Source organism: Lepidochelys olivacea (genome assembly GCF_965140295.1).
Source record: "Lepidochelys olivacea isolate rLepOli2 genome assembly, chromosome: 21".
Lineage (NCBI taxonomy): Eukaryota > Metazoa > Chordata > Testudines > Cheloniidae > Lepidochelys > Lepidochelys olivacea.
The window spans coordinates 14,471,431-14,494,332 of NC_140431.1; the positions used below are offsets into that span (position 1 = coordinate 14,471,431).

Below are 22,902 nucleotides of genomic sequence, written 5' to 3' on the forward strand. Positions count from 1 at the left end.
GCCCAGAATGTGTCTGCTCCAACCAGTGTTTCTGTCTCTTCTGTAACAGATGAAGGTACGGAATTAAATATGTTTTCAATTCCAACTGCTTTATTTAACAAGCTGGACATAAGCCTTTGAGAGGCAGGCTCTCATGGGGGGTCCCGCAGACACAAGCGCATAGCACTTACAAGACACAAAGGAAATTGATTGCAAAGCACAAAGCAATGGGGACCGCAGTGATTCAGCTCGCAGACTGCTGCACTCTGCCATCCAGAGGGGCGTGGGCTCAAAGCCCGACGGACACTTGGTCATTTGCGAAAAGAGTTAGGGGCCATGGGGGCTCTAACAAACCCCTGTTTGTGCAAATTGCTAAAGAGCTGCACCCTGCACTCTGCTCAGGAGAGGAAGAGCAGGGCTGCGCGGCAGTGGGGGGCTGCGGGTTGGGATTGAGGGGCACCGGTAGAGGTGTGCATGCAGAACCCTGAGCTAGAGGGGGCTGTGGGGCAGGACTGAGACACTGGCAGATCGGTGCATAAAGAGCCCAGGACTAGGCTAGCAGGGGGCTGTGATTCACGACTGAGGGGCACTGGCAGAGTTGTGTGTGTGGGGAACGCAGGCCAGGGAGAGCAGAGGGGGCTGCAGTGTGGGACTGGGGGACATGGGCAGAGTTGCGGGGTAGGGAGGCAAGACTGGAGTAGCAAGGGGATTGAAGCTTAGGAGCAAGGTGCGTGGGCAGAGCTGCGCGTGCAATGGGAGATGCATGGTGGAACCTGTCTGCCCACAGCCTGCCTCTCTCTGGTGCCGCTCTAGCCTGAGCTGACTCTTCCTCCCTTTCATGGGCACCAATTCACGCTCACATCTTCTGGGAACAGAGGGCTCATTCCTCCAGCGCGAGCAGCTGCCCTGACTCAGCCGCTCGTTGGCAGGCAGCGCCGAGGCCATCAGCCCGCGCAGGGCTGGAGGGGAATTCCAGGAAGATGAAGCACGGGGGACAAGGAGCCATGTCAGAGCAGCTCTGAGAGCGAAGGGCGTCTTTGGGGAGGTTGCTGGCCTTACTCCAGTCGTTATGAGAAGATCAGCAGCTGGAGAGCTGGAGGGCTGGGACAGGGTAACGCTGGGGGATGGATGGAGTAACACTGGGGAGTTGGGGATGAAGGGATGGGGCAATGCTGGGGAGTTGGGGGGATGGGACAGAGGGTCACACTGGGGACCTGGCAGTGGGACAGGATGGGGTTCCTCCAGACCAAAGGGGGAAAGACATAGCAATGAGGGTGAGCAGTTACCCCTTGGGATGGGGATCATCATCCCGAACCCTGCCATGGAACATCTCCACCAGCAGGAGCAGCTCAGGGTGGAACATGCGACCCAGTGGGGCAAGCTTACTGTTTCCAGCGCTGCTTGTGCCATGCGGGGTTCTCCTTGCTCCCAGTCCCCAAATATTGCATCTGCCTTGGGGGCAAATTCCAGATCAAAGTGACACCAGGGCGTAGCTCAGCTCCCTCTGCTGGGGTGCCAACACATCGGGGACAAGGGGCCTCACCAAAGATCCTGAGGCAGGAGTGTCAACGGCCCTTGATCAGCGAAGCCAGAGGCTCAGGTTGTGCCCCCAGATACGTGCACACACCAGGCCGGAAGCCAAGGGCCCATGGAAATCAGAGACGGGTTGGGTGGCACGCTGGGCAGGAGCGCTCCCGATGCTACAGTGCATTCGCCAGTTGGCTTCCCTGGCTCCCACTCTCGTTATTCATGGTTATTTACACAGCCCCCAGTCTGCTGTGCCCGGAAGACAGTGGCCCTGAAGACTCACCCTGTACCAGTGGAAGGGAACTCCCTCACAGATGGCCTGTCTCCCTGACTCTGCTTGCATTTCCCCTTTCTCTATGACACCCTGTGCCCCCATACTGCCTTGCTGCTAACAACCCCTCTCCAGCTGCACCCACGGCTGAGCAGATCACGAAGCCAAAGTCTCCGTCAGGGGCCACGGGCGGTGAGTGCTTCACTTTTCTGGGTGCCCAAATTGAGAGGCCCTCCAGGGCTGATTGTCAGGAAGTGCTGAGCTCCCACAGCTCAACCTGGACCGGACGAGGGCGCTCGGCACCTCTGAAAGTGAGGCAGGATGTGTCTCAAGTTGTGACAGATCTGTAATTAACGTGCAATAGCCTAGAGAAACCTTACGGGCTTTTGCCCTAAGAAGACATGTGCTTGCAAAGGATGCACTGTGTGGTGACTTATAAGTGGCACAATTGCATTGTGTACCAGGGCAGAAGTGAAGTAGACCTGCTTAGGCCGACTGTCTTTTGCAGGGAATAACCCAGTGAAGGCAGGGAACTCTTTAGCCTAGAGATACCCTGGTCAGAAGGGAGAGAGCCGTGGGTCTCCACTGCAGAGAGCTGGGCGCAACCCACAGATTTTGACTGCTTGTCGCAGGGATCTTGATTGTGCAGCGGACGCTCTAGTGCGCGACAAACTAGGCAGCTGCTTGGGGTGGCAGGTTTCTGGGAGAAGCAATTTTGTTTTTGAATGCTCTGCCGGCGGGACGGAGGGGAGAATGAGAGAGCTGCTAATAAGTGCTGGAAAAAATAGCAACTGAGAGGTCAGCGCATGCTCCCCACTGCTACATGATGAAAATCCGCCCATGCCCAGGTACCAGGGCATGGAGGGTTAGGCACACCGAAGTTTTGCAGACTGTCTAGAGCTGCATCTGCTGACTGTGCACGGCCCAGGGGTCCCGATGGTGCACAGCCCAGGGATTCTGACTGCGTGTGGGCCCAGGGATCCCCATACACCACTGGGGAAGGCAAATTCTGCACTAGTGCCTGGGCATCCTTTGGCAAAAGGCTCCTCCCAGACAGCGACAAGTGCCCCATGTTCCTGAAAGGGTTAAGCCAACCCTGGCCGGGGGCGGGGGGCGAGGGAGGGGGTCTCAGCTGGAAGATTCCCAGCTTCCTCCCTCCTGCTTTCGTGGCCCAGGGCACAGTCCCCCCACCCCACAGAAAATCTAAACATTCAGTGACATCAGTAGGCTCCAGCCCTGCTCTCTGCGTTTCCAAAGCCTGTTTAATTACCCACATAATGGGAGCAGTGCGTTGTGAAAGCCTGTGGTGAGGGCACTTCCTGTGAGGCAAGGTTAGGCAGATCTGACGCCTGGGGCCAGTGGGTTTGGGATCAGCCCTTTCGGGAGACGTTTTTAATTGATGAATGTTTTGTTTTTTTTTTAAAATAGGGCTTTTAAACAAGGGAAGGTTTGTTCCCTCCAAGTGATTTATCTCCCATCTGTGATTAGAGGAGGAAGTGTCAGAGACTGGGGAGCTGCAGAGATGGGGAACAAGCAGGTCACCCCAGGCAGGTGGGATGAAGCCTGATCTCAGGGCATTGTGTACACTGCCCCGTTGACTGCTCCAACGCACTGGAGAGGCACACACAAGCCCCCGGCTGTAGGGGTGCTGTTTTCTCCAAACCGCTGAGGAGTCCTGGATCCAGGAAAGACCTCAGCATCCTGGAGCTCGCATGGAGGCAGTGGTGGTACGGTCAGGCCTGGGGACGGGGCAGGAATGGGGAAGCTACTTAACGGATGACTCTCCGTGGCCTTCTACGGATGGGTGAAGGGAGAGCCCCACCACCAAAGCCCTGCACGGTCCATGCTATGGGTGATGGGAAGTGTGCTTCAACAAGGGACCGGCCTGTGTGTGTACATGAGGGCAGGGAATGTGCATGTGTTGGTGTGTGTGTATGGGGATGCACAGGATGTGGGTGGGTGGGGGGGGGTGATGTATAGGGTGGGTGTGCATGTGTTGGGGTTCGTGGATGTGTGTCTGTAAGGGGCATCAGAGAGCAGCTCAGGCCAAAGGCGTAGCTGTTGGTCACGTTCCCTTTTAGCTATCTTCCAAGGCCTGGGGACTGCTCCTCCTTCCCCAGCTCTGCAGGGGGCTGCCATCTCCAGCCACAGGCCTTCAGGGTGCAGTAGGCTAGGGGCCGCTGCCTCCCCCGGTTTTACCACAGTTGGTGGGGGTGGGAGGACAGGAGACACTGATACCAGATCCTGGTACCAGTCCCTCTACCCCAGCCACGGCTCGGCCGCTCCCCAGGCCGCTCCGGGGGCGTCAGGGAGGACTGTCGCTTATTTTCTACCTTTCCCTCCAGTGATTTAGCTGCAGGATCCGCAGAAGCCAGTGAGGTCATAGCAGAAACGCTCCGAATCCTGCCCCTGAGCAAGCCCCCCACATAGAGATGCTGGATGTCTATGCCAAAGGGCAGGAAAGGAGCAGCCATAAATCCACCACTCACTCACCTCCCTGCAGGGAGGGTCCTTCTTCACTTCTCCCTCCCCTGTCACTTTATCCCCCTCCTCTCTATTCAGGTCTCCTGAGGTCCCTAAGCTGGGCCCGTCACCCTGGTATCTGAACCCCTTCCAGAGCCGCTCCCAGCTACCCAGAATAGCCCATCCCACTCTACACCAGTCGCTGCCTTTTCTCCCATTCTGCCTCTGGTTTTCTTGCCTCTCCTTTGTCTGGAAGGGGCCTCCCCTCCCCCTCTTCGCTCCCCTCCTTTCCCCGCGTTCCTGCGAATCCATGCCCCACCTCTGCTCTTCCGGCCCTCTTTGTTCCCTGCAGCCCCATCTTTCTATGCCCCAGGACACTGCCTGCTCCCCAGCCTTCTTCACCCTCCTCTTGCTCATGTCAGTTCTGTAGCCCTTCGATAGTGCTCTGCAAACACCCATTAGTCCCTCACTTCCTCCCCCGTCAGGTAGATCAGGGACTAGTGGTACCATCCCCATATTAGAGAGGGGGAACGGAGAACTATCCTTCCTTCCTGTTCTCTGCTCCCCTACTCTATTGCCCTGCATTTCCCCTCCCTTCTAAGTCCCCCCCATTCCCTTTTCCGTCCAGTAAGCTAATCCCTCCTGCAGTGAGCCATGGCACCTGACCCCACTCTGCTGGAGTGACCTACCCCTTCCCCTCCCTTTGCCTGCCGGGTCTATTGGGGTGCGTTCTTTGGGGCAGTGCCCTGCGCAACAGGGCCCCGATCTTGGCCGGCCCTCAGGCCTGCCTGCAGCACCAGCCATAACGCACAGTAAGGTGTGCACAGCCACCGCCCGGTTTGCAGTGTCTGAAAGCGAGCCGGGAGCTGAGGGAGAGCTACGCAGGCCCGTGGGCGAGCCAGAGCCGAGCCCTTTCCCTGTCAGTCGGTGCCGTTCGAGGGCTCCAGCCAATGCCAATTTTCAGTTGAGAGGCATCCAAGTTCACAGACATGCCACCCACCTCCCCTATTAGCATAACAGAGGCCCTGCTGGCTTGCCGAAACCCGTCTCCTTGCCATGGATGTGACGAGAGTCGGCACCCCGGGCCACAAACGCCCCTTCTCACAGCTTTGGCATAAGAAGCTTTGTCTTCTGTGCAGGGCCGGATTAACCTTTTGTAGGCCCGGCGCCAAAAATATTTGTGGGTGCCCATGGAGGCAATGGAGCCTGGCACGGGGAGGTCAGTCCCCAGACTGAGAGGCCAACCAGGCCCCCCGCTCTGCCCAGCCCAGTGCGAGAGCACTATTTACAACCCAGCAGTTGCCAGATGCACAGGGGCCCTGTGATGCCAGCGTGCCCCTTCCCCTGTGGGGGCAGGCCCATGCCACGCCACACAGCCCCCCGCCCAACACCCCTCCGACTCCCTATGACCAGAGCCCCCCCAGACCCACTATGCCCAACGCCCCCCCAACCTCCCCCAGAAATGCACAGTGCCCTGCACAACACCACCCCTGCCCAGCGCCCCCAACAGAACCCCCACTCCTTAGTGCCCCAACACATACACATTTTCCCCACCCCCTCATGGCCCAGCACCCCCCCAGATTTCCCAGAGACCCCCTCCCCCACGCCCTGCCTCCCGGCCACACTCACCGGAGCTGCTGGGAGGCGACTGTGTCTGTGGGCTGAGCCCGGGGCCGGGAATCGCTCCGGCCCCTCGGGAGTGGCACGATCAGCCAGGCCAGGGTCTGCCCCAGCCGGGCTCCCTCAAGACGCACTTGCCTGGAGGGGCCCAGCCAAGCCCCCCACACGCCGAGACTGGCCAGGCTTCTGCACCATTCCCGGGCGGCTCAGCTCCGGGGAGCCAGGTGGGGCCCCACAACCAGAGGTGCACTGGGGTCCTGCCTGGGGGCAGAGAGGAGCCCTCGGCCAGCTGGCGGGCAGGCCGAGAGGAGCAAGTGATGGGCAGGGGGAGCCAGTGGGGTGTCGGGGCGCAGGGCAAGCAGAGCAGGCCGGGGCCCCTTCTGAGCATGGGCCCGGCTCCATGGAGCCACTGTGAACCCGGCACTGCCTCTGTGGCAACATCATAACAGGATGGAGGCAAAAATCTCTCCCCTCCCTCAGCTGCCCTCCTCACATTGCAATGTGGGTTCCCGTGAAGAACAAGAGACCCCCCCCCACCCCGCTCTGGGGCGGCAGGGGGGATGGGCAGCTGCAGAAGCGGGCTGGGTGATCGAAACTCGGGTTAACGTGTGTGCATTGCCCCAGCGCTGTACGGTTTGTGTTTTACAGCCCCGAACATGGTACGTTTTACAAGGCCACCGGGACTCGCTACCCAGGATAACGCTGTGGCTGGCGTCTGAGCTTCTGACATTCCTCACTTCTGCTCTTTCCAAAGCTTGAGGTTTCCCTTAGCACCACTTGGCTCCTTCCTGTCACCTCCTGCAATCTCAACCCAAAGCCTCCTGCTCTACGCTTCTGCCCTCTACTCTCACCATAACCCAACCTTGCCTTTACAGTGGGAGCTACCAGCTGCTGGCTTTCGCCTTCTGTTGTTCCTAGTGTGGTTCATTGTTTTCTTAGGAACTCTTGCCCAGCTCTCTGGCACTGAAGGAGGCATCTTTTGCTCTTCGCACAGCAGCCATACCACGCAGAAAGTACACAGCTCAGTGGAGTCCACATAACTGTGTTTACTAACGATACACAATAGATATGCCAGGCCTCACTACAGCTTCTAGAACACAGTGAGCACCATTAGAGGGCTCACAACCTATTTAAAGGAATACTACCCTTTTCTCATACTCACACCAAAGGTGCTATATAAAGAATGTGTCACATAAGGTGAACAGCAGAGAGGCTAACAGAGGGAGTTTGCCTGGGATCTGTCTGAGAGGAGGTACGCTAAGGGCTGCATTAGGGGGGTTGTGTTGGTGAGTATCTGAGTGTCTATTGCGGGGACAGTTTGACCGTGTGTTTGATTGTTTGAAAAGTGTGAATTGGGAGTGCTTTGTTCCGTGTGAGCCTTGAGTGGGCCTGACTGTTATAAAAAGCCAGTCAGCTGCAAACCAGCTGAGCGGCAAACAGCAGAGAGGCTAACAGAGGGAGTTCGCCCGGGGAGAGCCCACTGAGGCTTACGTCTTGCAAGCTTCTCTGAGTAGTTACTACAACTCCTGAGGAAGCTCGTAGAAGGAAGGTAATATGGATGGGGAGTGTTCAGCTGTTGTGACCTGCACTGGATGTGCCACGTTTGTCTTTCTTCCACAGGACAGAAGCGACTTTGTCTGTACAAAGTGCAAGCTGGTCTCCATATTGGAAGAGACGGTTCAAGGTCTGGAGAAACAGGTATCGACCCTGCGTTGCATAAGAGAAACTGAAGATTTCCTGGACGGACATCAGAATATGCTTCTACGGACACAATGTTCTGAAGATTCAGAGCCGGCTGCGCAGCAGGGACAGGAGGATGGTGAAGAAATTTGGCAGCATGTGACCTCCAGAAGAAGATAGGGGAGCATCCATGTACCAGCAGCGCAGATACAGGTAAGTAACCATTTTCATGTTCTCTCCACAGGTACTAAGGCGGAGAGTGGACTAGATGACACATCTGAGGGAAGGGAGCAGAAGGAGACTTCGCCGATTGGAAGGCATGAGATGCCCTGTCCTAGGGTTGGGGGTTCCACGACCACTGCTCCCAAGAGAAGGAAGCGGGTGGTGGTGGTCGGGGACTCTCTCCTCAGGGGGACTGAGTCATCTATCTGCCGCCCCGACCAGGAAAACCGAGAAGTCTGCTGCTTGCCAGGAGCTAAGATTCGCGATGTGACGGAGAGACTGCCGAGACTCATCAAGCCCTCGGATCGCTACCCCTTCCTGCTTCTCCATGTGGGCATCAATGATACTGCCAAAAATGACCTTGAGTGGATCACCGCAGACTACGTGGCTCTGGGAAGAAGGATAAAGGAGTTTGAGGCGCAAGGGTGTTCTCCTCCATCCTCCCCGTGGAAGGAAAAGGCCTGGGTAGAGACTGTTGAATCGTGGAAGTCAACCAATGGCTACACAGGTGGTGTCGGAGAGAAGGCTTTGGATTCTTCGACCATGGGATGGTGTTCCAAGAAGGAGGAGTGCTAGGCAGAAACGGGCTCCACCTAACGAAGAGAGGGAAGAGCATCTTCGCAAGCAGGCTGGCTAACCTAGTGAGGAGGGCTTTAAACTAGGTTCACCGGGGGAAGGAGACCAAAGCCCTGAGGTAAGTGGGAAAGTGGGATACCAGGAGGAAGCATGAGCAGGAGAACACAAGAGGGGAGGGCTCCTGCCTCATACTGAGAAAGAGGGATGATCAGCGAGTTATCTCAAGTGCCTATACACAAATGCAAGAAGCCTGAGAAACAAGCAGGGAGAACTGGAAGTCCTGGCACAGTCAAGGAATTATGATGTGATTGGAATAACAGAGACTTGGTGGGATAACTCACATGACTGGAGTACTGTCATGGATGGATATAAACTGTTGCGGAAGGACAGGCAGGGCAGAAAAGGTGGGGGAGTTGCACTGTATGTAAGAGAGCAGTATGACTGCTCAGAGCTCCGGTATGAAACTGCAGAAAAACCTGAGAGTCTCTGGATTAAGTTTAGATGTGTGAGCAACAAGGGTGATGTCGTGGTGGGAGTCTGCTGTAGACCACCGGACCAGGGGGATGAGGTGGACGAGGCTTTCTTCTGGCAACACATAGAAGTTACTAGATCACAGGCCCTGGTTCTCATGGGAGACTTCTATCACCCTGATATCTGCTGGGAAAGCAATACAGCGGTGCACAGACAATCCAGGAAGTTTTTGGAAAGTGTAGGGGACAATTTCCTGGTGCAAGTGCTGGAGGAACCAACTAGGGGCAGAGCTCTTCTTGACCTGCTGCTCACAAACTGGGAAGAATTAGTAGGGGAAGCAAAACTGGATGGGACCCTGGGAGGCAGTGATCATGAGATGGTCGCGTTCAGGATCCTGACACAGGGAAGAAAAGAGAGCAGTCGAATACGGACTCTGGACTTCAGAAAAACAGACTTTGATTCCCTCAGGGAACTGATGGGCGGGGTCCCCTGGGAGAATAACATGAGGGGGAAAGGAGTCCAGGAGAGCGGGCTGAATTTTAAAGAATCCTTATTGAGGTTACAGGGACAAACCATCCCGATGTGTAGAAAGAATAGTAAATATGGCAGGCGACCAGCTTGACTTAACAATGAAATCCTTGCTGATCCGAAACACAAAAAAGAAGCTCACAAGAAGTGGAAGATTGGACAAATGACCAGGGAGGAGTATAAAAATATTGTTCAGGCATGCAGGAGTGAAATCAGGAAGGCCAAATCACACCTGGAGTTGCAGCTAGCAAGGGATGTTAAGAGTAACAAGAAGGGTTTCTTCAGGTATGTTAGCAACAAGAAGAAAGTCAAGGAAACTGTGGGCCCCTTACTGAATGAGGGAGGCAACCTAGTGACAGAGGATGTGGAAAAAAATAATGTACTCAATGCTTTTTTCACCTCTGTCTTCACAAACAAGGTCAGCTCCCAGACTGCTGCACTGGGCAGCACAGCATGGGGAGAAGGTGACCAGCCCTCTGTGGAGAAAGAGGTGGTTTGGGACTATTTAGAAAAGCTGGACGAGCACAAGTCCATGGGGCAGGACGCGCTGCATCCGAGAGTGCTAAAGGAGTTGGTGGATGTGATTGCAGAGCCATTGGCCATTATCTTTGAAAACTCATGGCGATCGGGGGAGGTCCCGGATGACTGGAAAAAGGCTAATGTAGTGCCCATCTTTAAAAAAGGGAAGAAGGAGGATCCTGGGAACTACAGGCCAGTCAGCCTCACCTCAGTCTCTGGAAAAATCATGGAGCAGGTCCTCAAAGAATCAATCCTGAAGCACTTGCATGAGAGGAAAGTGATCAGGAACAGTCAGCATGGATTCACCAAGGGCAAGTCATGCCTGACTAATCTAATTGCCTTCTATGATGAGATAACTGGCTCTGTGGATGAGGGGAAAGCAGTGGACGTGTTATTCCTTGACTTTAGTAAAGCTTTTGACACTGTCTCCCACAGTATTCTTGCCAGCAAGTTAAAGAAGTATGGGCTGGATGAATGGACTATAAGGCGGATAGAAAGTTGGCTAGATTGTCGGGCTCAATGGGTAGTGATCAATGGCTCCATGTCTAGTAGGCAGCTGGTATCAAGTGGAGTGCCCCAAGGGTCGGTCCTCGGGCCGGTTTTGTTCAATATCTTCATTAATGATCTGGAGGATGGCGTGGATTGCACCCTCAGCAAGTTTGCAGATGACACTAAACTGGGAGGAAAGGTAGATACACTGGAGGGTAGGGATAGGATACAGAGGGCCCTAGACAAATTAGAGGATTGGGCCAAAAGAAATCTGATGAGGTTCAACAAGGACAAGTGCAGAGTCCTGCACTTAGGATGGAAGAATCCCATGCACCGCTACAGACTAGGGACCGAATGGCTCGGCAGCAGTTCTGCAGAAAAGGACCTAGGGGTTACAGTGGACGAGAAGCTGGATAGGAGTCAACAGTGTGCCCTTGTTGCCAAGAAGGCCAATGGCATTTTGGGATGTATAAGTAGGGGCACTGCCAGGAGATCGAGGGACATGATCGTTCCCCTCTATTCGACATTGGTGAGGCCTCATCTGGAGTACTGTGTCCAGTTTTGGGCCCCACACTATAAGAAGGATGTGGAAAAATTGGAAAGCGTCCAGCAGAGGGCAACAAAAATGAATAGGGGTCTGGAACGCATGACTTATGAGGAGAGGCTGAGGGAGCTGGGATTGTTTAGCCTGCAGAAGAGAAGAATGAGGGGGGATTTGATAGCTGCTTTCAACTACCTGAAAGGGGGTTCCAAAGAGGATGGCTCTAGACTGTTCTCAGTGGTGGCAGATGACAGAACAAGGAGTAATGGTCTCAAGTTGCAGTGGGGGAGATTTAGGTTGGATATTAGGAAAAACTTTTTCACTTGGAGGGTGGTGAAGCACTGGAATGCATTACCTAGGGAGGTGGTGGAATCTTCTTCCTTTGAGGTTTTTAAGGTCAGGCTTGACAAAGCCCTGGCTGGGATGATTTAGTTGGGGATTGGTCCTGCTTTGAGCAGGGGGTTGGACTAGATGACCTCCTGAGGTCCCTTCCAACCCTGATATTCTATGATTCTAAGGTCTCTTGAGCTCTGCGATTTATCCCCAGTCTCCTTGGGAGTCTTAGCAGACAGTCCCCAAAACATGCTCATCTCAAAGAGCTTCCCAGCCTAAACCTTGGCTCCATGGCTGTTCCCCTACTGGGGCTTCTTGCCCCAGCCCTGTTGTGTCTGTGTGGCTTCTTCATGTGTATTCTCCTATCTGGAGAATACTGGCGACACGCCTCACTGGGTTTTTCCAAGAGGCTTGGAACACATACCAAACCACATAGGAGACAGAGGTTTTATCTTCCCTCCTGTTATCTTGCATGAGAGATGTCTAAATAATGAAGATTTGGGATAGCCAGAGGGGGAAATACTCTTCTAGTAAGCAGCTCACACGAAAACCTTCGAGAGTAATAACTGGAGATAGACCAACATCAGAGTAGCAAGGCTGTGGAGGAAACGTTTTCACCTCGCTGCTTTCTCCTGCCATGGTTTGGTGTCCGTGCCTTCCTGAGCAGCTGGGACAGGGGGGTCTGCTGCTCCAGCAGGGCTACAACAGGTCATTGCACATCTCTTGTGAAGGGGGCAATGCACGGCTGCCCTGGCTCTGTGGGGCACTACTCATTAGGCTGGCAGAGGAGGGGAACTCAACAACCCCACTTTCTCTTTACCTCTTTCCAGGTGATTAGTGCAGCAGTGTCTGGTCAAAGGGAGCTCTCACTGTGATCTGTCTGTGCACAGACTGGGCACGCAGAGGAGAATTCCTGAATGCCCCCAGCTCCCAGCTGCGGAGGGATTGCACAGAGCAATCGGAGCCATTTCTCTCTTGAATCTAAAAAAGGACTTCTCAAACTTCATTGCACTGCGACCTGCTTCTGACAACAAAAATTACTACACGACCCCAGGAGGTGGGACCAAAGCCTGAACCACCGCCCCAGGTAGGGAAGGGGTCAAAACAGAAGCCCAAGGGCTTCAGCCCCAGCCAGGGGGCCTGTAACCTGAGCTCTGCCACCCAGGGCTGAATCCCTCGGGCTTTGGCTTGGGCCTCAAGCCCCAGCAAGTCTAAGCCATCCCTGAAGACCCCAGTAAAATGGGGTCATGACACACTTTGGGGTCCCAACCCACAGTTTGAGAACTGCTGATTTAAAAGATCTGATTGTATTTGACAAAGTACAGTCCCTCTCCCTGCCTATCCTGGCCAATCCAGCTGTCTAGACATGGTGGGGAATCTCTGGCTTTGGGAGCTGGGTAACTAGCTCCCATCAGTGCCTTTGAAAACCCCACCCAAAATGTCTTTACCTCTGCTGAGCTTTAGAAGTAATAGCCATAACAACATGGCACATGGCTCCATATCTGCAATGGAACAAAATGCACCTCTTGGAAACACCAGAGCAGGTTCTGCTCTGAGCAACATTCTGGCCATCTCCTTGAGTTCACTAAGGTTACACCCATAAAACAACTGGGAGCAGAATTTGGCCCACGAAATACTGAAGAATAGGTTAAATACTACATGTGAGATTAGCAAAATATCCCCAGCCTGTACTGGAGGCAAGAGGAAGAAGTTTAAAGGAGGTGTCCAAAGGGGAGGCAGTGTGGGCTAGTGGCTAGATCACAGAATGCTCCCTCAGTGCCCCACAGCACAAGGGGCGAGCTCCCACTGCTACACCTCTTTTGTGGAGTGCAGCGCCAATCGACCAGCCCTGCCCTTTCGGGGACAAGGGGTGCCCCCCAGTGGTGCAGTCAGGAACTGTGATTGCAACAGGCCAGGGGAGTGCATGGACAGAAGCTCCGGGCACTCTCCTTATCCTCACACCTGCGCACCCCAGGTAGGAGCCAGGAAGAAAGGAGGAGACGCAACAAGGGGGCTCCTTGGATCAGTGGACAAAGCAACGAATCTCCAGCCGCAGAGGCGGTGCCTAACTGGTAATTCCCTGCGAGGGCAGGAGATGAGGGAGACAAAGAGAGGGGAAGGACAGCGTGGGGAGCTTCCTCAGCCTATTTCCATGCTATGCCTGTTTCCTAGATCAATGGTCTCCTGGACTTTGACACTATCAATTTCCCCTGCTGTCGAGCTCTGCACAGGAGAGGTGGCAGAGAGCCAGCGGGGCTGGGTTATGCCAGGTTGGCCTGAGCAGGAGGCTGGTGTAACGTATGCTGCTGTCACATGGTTCCTAGGGGCTTTGTGGAGCGCCTCTCTCCCATCTCCACCAGCTACTTTACAGCTAGACTCTGTCCCCTTGGTGCTGCCTGAAGGGCACCGGGAATCTGGAGCAATGTACGTGCCAGTCCAAGGAAAGGTGTCACCTGGGGCTTGAAACCAATCCGGACAATGGAATAGCTGGAGCCTGCTGACCAGTGGGCGGCTCTTGGCCATGAATGCGAGATTCCTTGATGCCTCCATCATGTAATCGTCGCAGCAAACTGCTCCGGCTTTGCCTGCCACGCACACAAACCCCGGACAGTGGGAAATGAGCTCTACGCACAGAGATTTCTCTTCTCTCAGCTGGTCTCCGATGCTTTTCCCCTCTGTTTTACACTGGGTGTTATGGTTTTTGGGGGCGGGGGGAGGGGGGATTAGGGGAGACTGTAAACCATGAAGGTTCCATCTGGTCCACACTGACATCATCCAAGCAAACAGTTGCACGTAAAGAACTGCCAGAAGCAGGCCCTAGGCAGGGCTGGTGATCAGATACCATGGTGAGGGGCCCACATGGAACACTTGGACAGACAGCAGAGACGTCATGTTGACGGCAGCCTCCCGTCACCCCTTGTGCGACTCAGCTTCCTTTCACTGATCTATAATGTGCCTGTCTGAAAATCTAACCTAGCCTCTCTTTTTCTCGGTACGTGCCCCACACCCACGGCCATGTTAACCGAGTACCTCGTGGTTCCATTATAAGTACACACCGACACGTCCAGTGGAAATCTGGAGGAGACCCCCCCCGCCCCAAGCCACCAGTACCAAAGTCTAACACCCTCCTCCCTGTTCTGGGTGCCTCGGGCTCTGTCGGTCCAAATGCAAGGGAGAGTGTTTCCTGAGACCGCCTTGCCCCCAGCCCTCTGGGGAGCACACCTAGGGACCATGGCCCAGCTCCTCAAAAGTATTTAGGCCCCAGTGGGAGTTAGGCACCTAAATACCTTTGAAGATCTGGGCCCAGCAATTTGTCTGCAGTATCTAAGCAGCTTCCCGCTAAGCACGGAAAACGCCCTGTCTCTCTGAGTGACACTTTTATGACAGGACACGTCCTCTCTGTTTATTCCCATGCCCTTCCCCTTCTTTCGTTGGGTTCTGCCCAAGGCCAGCACAGCGGGAGAGGTTTCTGTGCAACTGAGGGCAAGAAGCCGCCTCCTCAGACATTTTGGAGCCCTGATTTATTTGCTTGTTTGTTTGTTTTTCACATGAGGCCAGTGTATGGTCCATTAAACCCGGGCTGTTCACAGGGCAGCCACATGGACTCCTGGGCGAGGCTTTTCGCTCTCTCCCGCAGTTCAGCAACACCCCAGTGCCGGTAGCTAGGAGCAGTCCTGTTTTCTGATGGAGTTCCTGTCCTACAGCAGGATCCACGCCTGACTTACAAGAACCTTGGAGTCTATGCTAATGCTAGCCTGCCTGCAGGACAGACTATACCGGAGAATTTGTCTGTTTTGTCATCGTTATTATTATTAAGAATCATGGTTATTACAATAGTGGCTAGGGACCAACCAAAACCAGGGCTCTATTGCGCTAGATATTGTACAGCCGAAGCAAGAGACAATCCTTGAACTGTCGGGTGGCATGAAATGCTGGTAAAATACCTTGGCCAAGATTTTGCAGACCTGGCCACTGATTTTTTAACCGGCCTTAATTTTTGGGTGTCCAGCCTGAGACACCTTAGTGGCCCTGATTTCCAGACGGTGGGAGAGTGAGCAGGGATAGCGCGTGAGGTGTTGACAGCTGGGTAGCTGAGGCTGACAACTGGTGAACAGTTAGGTGCATACTCGGGGGGCAGTGACGTGATAAGAGACCAGGACAGAGCAGCAGATCATGAGAAAGGGCATCATGCCGTACCCCTGTGGGGGTGTAGCCAGTGCGTTCGGGGCATGGTCCGGCTCCCCAACCTGGTTAGCAGCTGTATGCATGCCAGGCCCTACAGTCTGTGGGGGAATAATGGAGCTGGAGAGCCGTTAACAGGCTATGAGACCCAGTGGAATGGCTCCGTCTCAAAGCGCTTTTCTCCAGGGCCTGCAGTTACAAGAAGGAAGCAAAATAATAGAACACGAAGCAGCAAACAGGCTGCAGGACACGCCAGCTCCTTCCAGTAACTCCACGTTTAATTGGAACTCCCCTCCGAGGCACACTCCCCATCCCCCACGCACCTGTGCCAGGGGAGGCTGTGGCTGCGCTTAGCCCCTGGGCCTGGCATGGATACACACATCGCCCATGCTGGCTCCGCACAGAGCCCTTCGCAGAGGGCATTATTCCCCGCTGAAGAGAAAACGGGCGACTCACAGGGTTTCCAGGCTGTGCAACCCTTCGAAGCTGTTGATCCCCAGGCTCTGGATCCGGTTGTTGTGCAGATGCCTGCAGAGAAAACGGAGAGGCTTAAAGGGGGCCGAACTCAACTGGCCTTTCTCCAGCAGTCCCTGAGCGGCGACTATGCAGGGGTGCTCGGAGAGCTGAGTGCGGCTGAGCACGCGAAGGGCACTGGGGCAGGAAATACACCTTGCAGAGACTCGCTAAACCACTAGGCTCTCAGGATGGACACAGGGTGCTGCAAACAAGAGCGAGGTATATAAAAGCCAGGGCTGGCGTTAGGGGGTAGCAAGCAGGGCAATTGCCCGGGGCCTCACACCGCAGGGGGCACCACGAAGCTAAGTTGCTCAGGCTTCGACTTCAGCCCCGGGTGGTGGGGCCCCTGGCTGAAGTCCCACACAGCTGGGCTTTGGCTTTCTGCCCTGGGCCCTAGCGAGTCTGAGGCTGGCCATGCTTGGAGGAACCCCCGAAACCTGCCTGCAGCCCCCCAGGGAATGCCAGATCCCTGGCTGAGAACCACTGAGGTGGATGATACAGCATAGAGCCCATGTTCAGTGGCCTATTTTCTTCTTAGTAAGTGGGTGTGCCCTCCGTTCTCTCTAACGAACGTTCTCTCTACCACAGTAGGCCCCGTTCTGGGTGGAGGTTCTTGGAGCCCTTTTCCCTTCAGGAGAAAGGCACAGAAGTGAGTCTGAGCGAGCTGGAGGGGTCTAAGCCAGTGTTACCGAGACACTTGGGACTAGAAGCTAGTGTGTGTTACAGCAGCTCAGCACGCTCCCATGCACCACCTCTGAATCTGGCCCTTTCTGGGACACCGTCCTGTGAACTGCCTTTCCTGCCACACATTCAGTTTGCACAAATGACACTCAGTTTGCACAGCCACTCAGTGCAAAGCTGCACAACTGCAACACGGACAAAAGAGCTTCCTGCCCAGCTCATGCATCACATGCAACGTGCACCACCGTGGGATCTACAGCAGAGATTTCCCAAGCTCCTTAATGGGTTTTCCCACTTCATTTGACTAGGAAGCCCTGGGCTTTGAAAAGCTCAAGCCAACACTGCTAACACATGTTGGGCCCTATGCGATCAAGCACCTTCAACAACCATTCATAGCTTCAGGCCCCATGGGTGGATCCAAGTAGACTAAGCAAAGGCCTCCTTCTTCTGCAATGAATGTTACAATACCGATGGTCCAAAGCCCTGTCCTCATTCGCATCCCCCGCCCCACTGATCTCAATGCATGGGTGGATTTACTTAGAAGTGTTTAAAAAAAAAAAAAAAGACAATAAAACCTCTGAGCCCCATGAGTCTTGGTCTTTTAGTTCAATGCCATGATGTCTACAGTCACAGCTTTATTATCTCTTGCTTGCAGAAAGATGGAAATACTTCCAGATTTAGACTTCTGGATTTACTCCAGTTTGACTGCAATCGAGGTTATCTTCAGTTTAATGCTTTAAAAATGTCTAACCCCGGAGCCGAGTGGCTAACGTGACATTCTGGTGTGCATTATCCACACTGAATCAACAAAGCTTACCCGTTTTTCTCCTCTCTTCATTGTCTTTTGTCCCAGTGCCACGTATTGTGCAGTGGGTGTGTTATTTCTGATGCTCGAGGGCCCATGCATTATGAAACCCTTCTGGGCTAATGCTGCTGCTGGAAATCCTTGTGCCATCTCTATTGTAAGGGCAGTAAAGTCTCCGGTGTTACATCTGTCCTTGAGAGCCCAGGCATGGTACAGTCCCATGGGTTCCCATTGGGATGTCCTGTGTGTTATTTCTGTGGCCATGTCTACACTTCAGGGACTACAGAGGCACAGCTATGTCACTGTAGCCACACCAGTATCACCCCATCGGGTAGACCTAGCTTCCAGGCTCTAGGAAAACCACTTCCCTGAGTGATGGTAGCTAGGTCGATGGAAGCAGTCTGCGATTGGCCTAGCTGTGTCTACCCTGAGGCTAGGGCATCATAGTTACAGTGTTCAGAGGGGTGGATTTTTCACAACCCCAAGTGCCGGAGCTATATCAACCTACATTTTAAGTGCAGGCCAGGCCTCTCTCTTCGTTTCTGGCAAAACCAGGATCTGTGTTACTGGATTCTTCCTTCCAAGTTGTCAGCGGCTGTCTGAGTGTGTGCATGAGTGTGCGTGGGTTTTAGCCAGCTGACTCCCTTTCCAGGCAGTGAGTGCCCCCCTGGCTGAACCAAGGCACAGCACTCCAGAATCCTACTCCAATGATCTTTTCAGTCCAGACAGATGGATCCCGGGTGCCCCGGAGACATGCTGTAAAGCAGAGAAGGCAACACCCAGGGGACACCCAGACTGTGAGTCCTTGCTCACCTGAGTAGTGCCCTTGATTCCAGTGGGGATCCTCACATGAGTAAGGACTCACCAGCCTAGTAGCAGCTCAGGGGGACAGAATATTTGCTGTGGTCCACTTCAGTAGATCGGTCCATTTTATGTGCCTGGGGCCTCGCCCCTGATAAATACCAAGCCCCTCACATTCAGACACAGACAGACTCTGCATCCGCTGTGATTTAAAGCATTAATCTATTACCATCGATCTATTCCCCAACCTATGGTGTCCTGGAATACAGCCTCTTTAAAATGGCCTGGGGCCGCGCTAGCAGGTGGATCAATGACATTGGTGTTTCTTGTGCTTGCTCTAAATCTGCCTTGGCTCAGAGAAAAAATTCTCTCCCTGCACCTGGATTTGAGTGCAGGAAGTATCACCGAGCACACACTGTTCCCAAAGCCAAATGTTCCACGGTAAAAGCAGGAGGGTTTAGGAGCCGGGGAGGAAGCAGGCTCTGCGTGGTAGTTAAATGAAGGGCTGTGAGGATCGGAGCGCAGTTTGGAAACCAGCTTGACTCTCCCAGAAAAGCACATTTCCATCCAGTGATTCTGATGAGAACACACAGATTCTGGGGAGACACGAGGGTGGGGCCGTGCAGCAAAATTTACTGTCTGCTCCCAGAGGTAAGTGGGGGAGAAGAAAAAGCAGCTGCAAGAAAACTTGGCTCAATTGTGATTCTCCGAGGAGGAGAAAGATTTAGATAAAACTCCAAGTCAGGAGATTAGAGGAGCTATTTCTCTTTGTCACAAAAAAATATGTTCCCCGTCCAGATGGTTTCCTCCGCCACATTTTATGGGGCATTTTCAGATCAAGTTGCCCTTACATCACTTTGGGCTTTCACACTAAGATGACGCCAGTCATTTGAGTCCCTCTGACCCTGGATAATGCTCTCACCAAGCCAAATGTTTGGATCTACTGTAGCTATTGCCTCACTGCATGTTCCCAGGGATGGGGGAAGCCAAAAGAGTGAGGTGCAAAACAAAACCCCCAATCCTCTAGTGCATCTGTTCATTTGAAATGACAAGCATGGGCATGAGGAAACAGGAAAGACAGGGCTTGCAATTCAGGTAGCAGGGACATTTCTAGACTGTTCTCAGTGGTAGCTGATGACAGAATGAGGAGTAATGGTCTCAAGTTGCAGTGGGGGAGGTTTAGGCTGGATATTAGGAAAAACTTTTTCACTAGGAGGGTGGTGAAGCACTGGAACGGGTTACCTAGGGAGGTGGTGGAATCTCCTTCCTTTGAGGTTTTTAAGGCTCGGCTTGACAAAGACCTGGCTGGGATGATTTAGTTGGGGATTGGTCCTGCTTTGAGCAAGGGTTTGGACTAGATGACCTCCTGAGGTCCCTTCCAACCCTGATATTCTACAATTCTATGATTCTAGATGTGCTGGGTCTGCAGCTGTGGACCTCGTTTCCCCTGGGATCCAGCCCCAAATTACTCACCTTCCAGGCCTGGCATGTGACGTATTAAGTAGCATTCCCTAGGAGGGGCTGGCAGAGAGCCGTACAGAATGCAGAGCTTTCATTTGGACAGACAGGTTGGGGAAATGAAGGTCTTGTTATGGATCCTCTCTCATCTCAGGCAGTCTTAACAGAGGCATCCTGGCCAGTGTTCTACACCTTTACAGGGCATCACAAAGAGAAACAAATAGGTAACATCTTCCCACCCACCCATGTGCATACGCCTTGACTTGGAACATTCATGGCTTTAAAAACAGCAATCTTCCTCCTATGGGGCCAGATTCTGCTTCCCTGACTCCTGTTGGGTAGCAGCTTTCTCAACCAGTCCTTCCATCCATTTCAAGGGGACCACTTGAGGAGTAAGGTAGCACTGAATGTCCTAGATAGAGTTTAATCCGGGCAGCGCTCCATCTCCAAGGAGACAACGTCCCTTTGGGATGTGCCATCATGATAACTGAATGTGAGTAAAGGTGGAAGAATCTGGTCATTCATTAGGACCAGAAATCAAGCCCGACTGGATTTTTCTAGGTTTAGAAATGTTTGAGCTGCAGGATCCCATCAGTTTCATTCAGGCCATATCAGTGAAGAGGAATGAAACGAAGACTGAGCCGGTTTTGCTTAAACTTGGCTTGAAGACGTTTGGAGATCAAGCAAAGAGAAATCCAGCAGATCTGCCTGAAACAGGGATCCAACTCATTGAGGAGTCAGCGTTGGTTTCCCCACTGGTGTGGCATCCAGAAGGAACGCTGAGAGTTTACATTGGCATGCGGGTAGCATGCATCACTGTTGCTGTCTGCACTTTGAAATGGGCTTCCTCCCCTGCGAGCACATGCACCCTGCTGAAAAGAGGCATGTTTTGTTGTTGAACATGTTTCTCTCCATCAGAAAAGCAAGCAGGCGAGATACAGCCTTGCATCTGCGGTGACTGCACTGCAGTCTGGGAAACTGGAAAGGCACATCAGGAAAAAATTACAGGAGCCACCTGCCTCCAATAAAGAACAAATAGCAATTCCCGATGGGGGGGGGGGGGTGTCTCTCGTCCTATTAAAAGCTCTCTAAACAGGCTGTAGCCCTGCACCCTATTAAAACAGGATTTATTCCAAATTCTCCTTTCGGAAGTCTTCTGGCAAATCGTTTTCCTTTTCATTCTTATTTTCAAATAAGTTTTCCTGTGGGTGAAAGGAGCCCCAGAGAACAAAGTCCTGTGTCTAGCAACAAGCATGGCACAGGCAGTAGCAGTGCAAGCTTCCCCTGCCGCTTGGAAGTCTCTGGGGAAGAGAGCAGCTTGGTCTTTCTGCCTATTAAGTGCAACAACTACAAACAAGGGGAAAGAATTAGTGCCAATGATACCAGTCTGTTAAGAACCCTAGGATGTATCAACAGGGGAGTAGTGAGTAAGGAGGTGATTTTACGTCTGGTGGGACCAATACAAGAATACTGCGTCCAATTCTGGTGTCCACATTTTAAAAACAACGTTGAAATTTTGGAAACAGTGCAGAGAAGAGCCATAAAAATGACTTGTGGGCCGAAAAAAATGCTTTAGAGTGGGAAACTTAAGAAATGCAATCCAATTAGCTTATTAAAAAGATCAAGAGGTGACTTGATCACAGTGTGTAAATGCCTTCATGGGGAGAAAATATGGGGTACGACAGGCTCTTAGATCAAGGGGAGAAAGGCAGAACAAGAATCAATGGTGATGGTGTCCCTAGCCTCTTTTTGCCAGATGCTGGGAATGGGAGACAGGGGGTGGATCACTTGATGGTGACCTGTTCTGTTCATTCCCTCTGGGGCACCTGGCATTGGCCAAGACAGGATACTGGGCTAGATGGACCTTTGGTCTGACCCAGTAGGGCCGTTCTTATGTTCTCATCAATGATTGGAAGTTAAGGCCAGACAAATTCAAATTAAAAACAAGTTTTTAACAGTGAGGGTGATTAACCATTGGCACAAACTACCAAGGAAAGTGGTGGATTCTCCATCGCTTTCATTTCTAAATGTTTCCATTTTCTCTCTTGAAGGACCAATATGACTCGCTTCATTTTCCATCAGTCACTTGTATTCCATTGCCTTGGATCAAATTCAACGTCTGAAATGAGTCGGGATCTTGTCAGTGCACTGTGAACATCTCAGATGACATAGGGGAATGTCATGGGCAAAAACCATTCAAAGTCCCAATCTGCCACAGATCAGTAGGGGCATCTGGTCACAGGAACTGTGCAAATTCACCTGGACAACCCCGAGCAGCTGGTAGCAGTGGTTAGACTCATTTGGAGATGAATAAAATCAGATGGAATTGACAGCAGCAGCAGGGGATTTCATAGAGCGCTATTAATCTCTTCTACGGGTACTAGAGATGCAAATTCACTTTTCTACAGGCAACGTGCTCAGCCCTCAGAGAGAGAATCAGCTTTTGTGGACTAAAAGGCCAAGACATGGAGCCCAGACGCTCTAGGCAATATTTTTTCTTAATAATAAAGGTTCCAAGGTGTCTTACGAAACTGTGGATCATTACCCCACTTTACAGATGCGAAAACTGAGGCACATGGAGATTCATACCAATGCTACGGCCATTTTATCAGAAGACCCGAAGTTTGGGAATCCCAGCTTGAGACACTGGGGGTCTGATATTCAGGGATGCTGAGTCCCTAAAGCTTCCACTGAAGTCAACTTGAGCTAGGGGTGCTCAGCTTCCCCTGCCCCCCTGGAAATCAGGCCCCTGGTGTCTCAAGTTGGATTCCCAAACATAGAAGCCTTCTCTCTTGGGTATGAAGCAAGCCTCCTTCACAGAGCGGAACCCCACTGGTAGTAATAGCAGAAGAGTGTATTTCCCCATGTGACCGGCACAGAGAGCAGCTGATCCCTGACTTGACCCATCCCCCCTGGCACGACTTCCCAAAGCCTGTGGGGACCTGAATACACAGCATGTTCCTGGAGGGACGTCTGGATATTTAGGGGCAGGCGATACTGCCATTCCAGTTCCTCTCCCCCACTTTTGAGTGGCATCTGCCCCATTTTCATCCCTCCTATGCTGAAGAGCAGAGGGACTGAGTGAGAGCTCGCTCAATGCAAAGCACAGCAAGCCGGAAGGCCAACCCTTTGATACCAAGGGGACGGGCACCTGGGTCAGGCTGTTTGTCATGGAGTTGAGCACTCTTGGCCATGTGACAAGACAGGGCTCCGGGGGTCCTGGCATCACTCGTGCTGGTG

The 22,902-nt window shown here is 53.0% G+C and overlaps 1 protein-coding gene across 1 annotated transcript in view; it reads right to left on the reverse strand.

Moving 5' to 3' along the window:
- Window positions 1–22,902, reverse strand: part of LGR6 (leucine rich repeat containing G protein-coupled receptor 6) — a 201,204-nt gene that overhangs the window by 44,201 nt on the left and 134,101 nt on the right. The window contains exon 6 of the mRNA XM_084611351.1: window positions 15,858–15,929. Coding sequence (XP_084467477.1) covers window positions 15,858–15,929 — 72 coding nt within the window. The remainder of the gene's footprint in view (window positions 1–15,857; window positions 15,930–22,902) is intronic.